General features: G+C 62.7%; 1 protein-coding gene across 2 annotated transcripts in view; it reads left to right on the plus strand.

Moving 5' to 3' along the window:
* Positions 1 to 4,085, plus strand: part of TESPA1 (thymocyte expressed, positive selection associated 1) — a 26,271-nt gene extending 22,186 nt beyond the window's left edge. For both annotated transcript variants that reach the window (XM_034793016.1, XM_034793017.1), the window contains exons 10-11: positions 768 to 852; positions 3,085 to 4,085. In XM_034793016.1, the coding sequence (XP_034648907.1) occupies positions 768 to 852; positions 3,085 to 3,242 (243 nt within the window). In that variant the 3' untranslated portion in view covers positions 3,243 to 4,085. The remainder of the gene's footprint in view (positions 1 to 767; positions 853 to 3,084) is intronic.
* The last annotated feature ends 290 nt before the right edge of the window (positions 4,086 to 4,375 follow it).

Genomic DNA, 4,375 nt, shown 5'->3' on the forward strand with positions numbered 1-4,375 from the left:
TGCCCAAAGCCGGTAGCGCTCGGGCAGCTCGGCTCTTACAGAGCCCAGGAGTCAGGGAGCACAGCAGCCACCAGAGCCCGGGAGGGGAAGTGCCCGGCTGGGGGCGCAGGGTCCGGAGGCATGGGGGCTGCCCGAAGCCCGACCACTACCGGCTTCACGGTTTGCCGGGCAGCCTCCAGACCCTGCGCCCCCAGCTGGGCGCTTCCCCTCCCGGGGTCCAGCTGCACTGGGGAAGCGCCGGCCGGGGGCGCAGGGTCTGGGGGCTGCCCGGCAAACCATGAAGCCAATAGCGTTGGGGCAGCCCTTATCGCATGGCTGGGAGAGAGGAGGGGGAATGCGGGGCGCTCAGGGGAGGGGCCGGAGTTAGGGCGGGGACTTTGGGGAAGGGGCGGAGTTGGGGCAGGGCTGGGGGGTGAGAAAGGGGCGGGGCCAGGGCCCCGTGGAGTGTCCTCTTTTTTTTATTTTTTAAATATGGTAACCCTACTGTCCCCTCTTGGCCTCTTTTCCCCAGGCCCTGCCCCCGCTCCACCCCCAGCCCCTGCCTCCACTTGGCCTCTTCCCCCCGAGGCCATGCCCGCCACTCGCACAGAGGGGGGGGGGGGGGTCGGTGAGGAGTCAGCGCCTGTGCACTGGGGTCTTATTCTCTCCAGCAGGGGCATTAGTCTCTCTCTCTCACTCACACAGCACTGCTGCTGGCCCCTGAGTCTCCCCCTCCCGCCCAGTGCCATGCCTGCACTCTCACCCCCTGTGCGGTTTCTTGCTTGCAGGTGCAAAGCACCAGTGAGGATGAGGGTGGCACCCCCGAGGCAGCAGCCTGGCTGCCCGCACCCACCTTGGCGAGACACCGGAGGCGTAAGTAGGCTCCTTGGCTCTGGCTTGAGCCATGCTCAGGGAATGGCCTTGCTCCGGCTGCCAGCCAGTCTCTGTGGGGGGATGGTTCGGGGCACTGGGGCTTGAGAGGAGGGGCAGTAGCGATGTCTCGGGGGCAGGGAGCCTCTGCGGAGCTGCCTACCCATGGGATGGGCCAGGCCTGGTTCTGGGCAAAGCCCAGCCCTCCAGCCCCATTTGGAGCCGGTGGGCTCTGTACCCTATGGCCTGGAATCCTGCACCCCGATACACACCCCTTGTGCCCCACAGAGCCAGGCAGTCTGGGAGCCAGGAGGGCGAGCGCAGGGGTGTCAGAGCCGCACAAGACAGGGGAAGCTGAGAATGGTCGAACGTGATCCAGCGGCTGGAAGTTGAAGCCAGACAAATTCAAACTGGGAGTAAGGTGCTGTACATTTTTAACAGCAAGGGGAATTAACCACCAGAAGAACTTCCCAAGGGTACTGGTGGGGTCTCCATCACTGCCGGTTTTTAAATCCAGCTTGGATGTTTTTCTCAAAGCTCTGCCCTAGGGATTGTTTTGGGGGCAGGTCTCTGGCCTGTGTGACACAGGAGGTCAGGCGAGATGATCACAATGGGCCCTTCTGGCCTTGGAATGGGTGAATCTATAAGAGCCCAACTGACCTTGGAGAGCACGTCTCGGCCAGGCTGGGTGCCTGACGGTGGGCGCCCTGGGCCCAGCCTGTGGGAGAGCAGTCAGCCCCACACGTGGCCCCACACCCAGCCCCCTGCACATGACCTTCGGCCCTGCACATGGCCCCCAGCCCCTCACACAGCCCGGCCCCCAGCCTCCAGCCCTGCACACAGCCTCCAGCCCTGCACATAAGCCTGCACGTGGCCCCCAGCCCCTCATACAGCCCTGCCCCCAGCACACGGCTCTCAGCCCTGCATATAGCTACCAGCCCTGCACATGACCTCAACCCCTGCACAGAGCCCTGCACACAGCTCTCAGCCCTGCACCCAGCCTCCAGCCCTGCCCCCAGCCCTGCACACGGCTCCAAGGCCCGCACGCAGCCCCTCAGCTAGGGTTGCCAACTTTCTAATGGCACAAAACTGAACACCTCTGCCCTGCCCCTTCCCCGAGGACCTGCCCTGGCCCCACCCCTTCTCTGACGCCCTGCCCCGCTCGCTTCATCCCCCCTCCCTCCGTCACTCACTCTCCACCACCCTCACTGGGGCAGGGGTTTGGGTGCAGGGGAGTATGGGCTGTGGGCGCGGGCTCCAGGTGGGGCCATAAATGAGGCGTTCAGGTTGCAGGAGAGGGCTCCAGACTGGGGCAGGAGGTTGGGGTATGTGGGGGGTTGAGGACTCTGGATGGGGGTGCAGGTTCTGGGGTGGAGCCAGGGAAGAGTGGTTTGGGGTGCAAGAGGGGGTTGGGGGATTCAGAGTGCTGGAGGGGGTGCGGGCTCCGACTGGGGGTGTGGGCTCTGGGGTGGGGCCGGGATGAGGGGTTTGGGATGCAGGAGGGGGCTCAGGGATGGGGCAGAGGGTTGGGGTGCAGGAGAGGGTTTGAGGTGCGGGGTCCTGGCAGCACTTACCACGGCTCTCAGGAAGCAGCTGCCAGGTCCCTACAGCCCCTCGGAGCTGCAGAGCCGCCACTCAGGGCAGGAGCAGCGTGTGGAGCCTCCCTGGCCACCCATGCGCCTAGGGGCTGCTGGGACCTGGCGGCTGCTTCTGGGAGCCACATGGAGCTAGGGCAGGCCGGGAGCTTGCCTTAGCCCCAGGCCATCGCTGCGCTGCCAACCAGACTTTTAACGGCCGCCGACTGGAGCCACCAGGGTCCCTTTCCGACTGGGTGTTCCAGTAAAAAAACGGACGCTTGGTAACCCTACCCCTCACCGAGCCCCACACCCAGTCCTGCACCCAGCCTTGCACACGGCTCCCAGACTGCACATGACTTGCACCCAGCCCCACACACAGTCCTGCACCCAGCCTTGCACATGACTCCCCCAAGCCCTGCACACAGCCCTTCACACAGCCCCCAGCCCTGCACGCGGCCCCCAGCCCTGCACGCAACCCCCAGCCCTTCACACAGTCCTGCAGGCGGTTCCCAGACCCTCACACAGCCCCCAGCCCTGCATACAGCCATGCACACAGCCCCGAGCCCTGCCGGTGTGGAGTGTGCAGAGGGCTGTGGTTTTCACGCTGATGCCCTGAAAAGAGGTGCCCAGTCTCAGTCTTTGTTTCCATTGGCTTTAGGTTTCATGCTCCATGCCCACAGCGCGCATTCTGACAGCAGCGGTTTTGTGGAGGAGCCGGCGCCCAACTCAACGCTCACCACCCAGCTTCCTGACACAGCCTGCTCCGAGCTCGACAGGCCAATGGGGGGCCCATGTGGCACAGGGCAGGCGGTGTAGGTCAGGACTCCCTGGCTGAGAGAACTCATCTGAGCAGGAGGAAGATGTCTGCTGTCTCCAGACCACACACTTCTTCCACATAGCCTGTCCCAAGCCCCTTCATGAGCGATGACAGGGTCCGGGCACGATCCCTGGGGCAGCGGGATCACAGCTTCCTGGGCCTGGGAACAGCAGAATTGTACCTCAAATCCAGACAGCACCAAGCAGCCCGGGCAACCCACGACCTTGGACATGGAGCAGAGGCACCCACCAGGGATCCAGGCCAACTCATGGCATGGAGCAGGGGGCACCCACCAGGAATCTAGGATGACCAAGGGTGCAGAGTGGGAGGGGCATCCACTCACCAGGGTGAACCTGGGGGCAGGTGGACAGCCACCTGCCAGGCAGCCATAGTGACCTAAGGGTGCAGAGTGTGGTGACAGGGGTACCCACCCACCAGGCAGCCAGGGTGACCCTGGGGTGAGGGGGAGGCGCAGCTTTCTGGTGTTTAAAAAAGAAAATTTGACTCAGAACTTTTGCCAAAAACAGTAGAAAATCGTCCTTCTTCCCCCAGCCCCTAGTTCGCCAGCAAGATCAGTAACCCTTGGGACACAGCGATGGCCTTGCCAGGGTGATGATGGGGTGGAGTTAGGGGGATTTCTCTGTCTTTGTTGTGTGCCCCCTGCTGGCACAAATGAGGAATTGCTCGGCTCCACAGGCTCCATGTGACCTGCGGCTCATCACTCACAACCTCACTAGCACTTTGGAACTGGTTCTTGTTACACACGCTGTAGCGCTTGCAACACTAGGACAGCTGGGATCCTGCCTGGGAACAGCCCGTGCACACTGTAAATAAACACATGGAGAGGACGTCTGTGCACTTTTATGGAGCTGTATAAATGGACACAAGTGAGAGTTACTTTCCTCCAGCTTTGGGCATCCCACGCATTTGGGCTCAGTGTGGACGCTGGGCGTGGGGGGGACAGAATTGATCTCCTGGGTCAATTTGCCAATCCCAGCAACATCAGTCCACCTTACTCCCCCAGAACCAAGGAGATGTGGCGTGCTCTAGTGGTTAGAGCAGGGACTGGGAGTCAGCCTGCCTACATTCTACTCCTGGCTCTCAGGGTTGAGGACTTCTGGGTTCCATTTCT

The sequence above is a fragment of the Trachemys scripta genome, chromosome 16 (assembly GCF_013100865.1).
Source record: "Trachemys scripta elegans isolate TJP31775 chromosome 16, CAS_Tse_1.0, whole genome shotgun sequence".
NCBI lineage: Eukaryota > Metazoa > Chordata > Testudines > Emydidae > Trachemys > Trachemys scripta.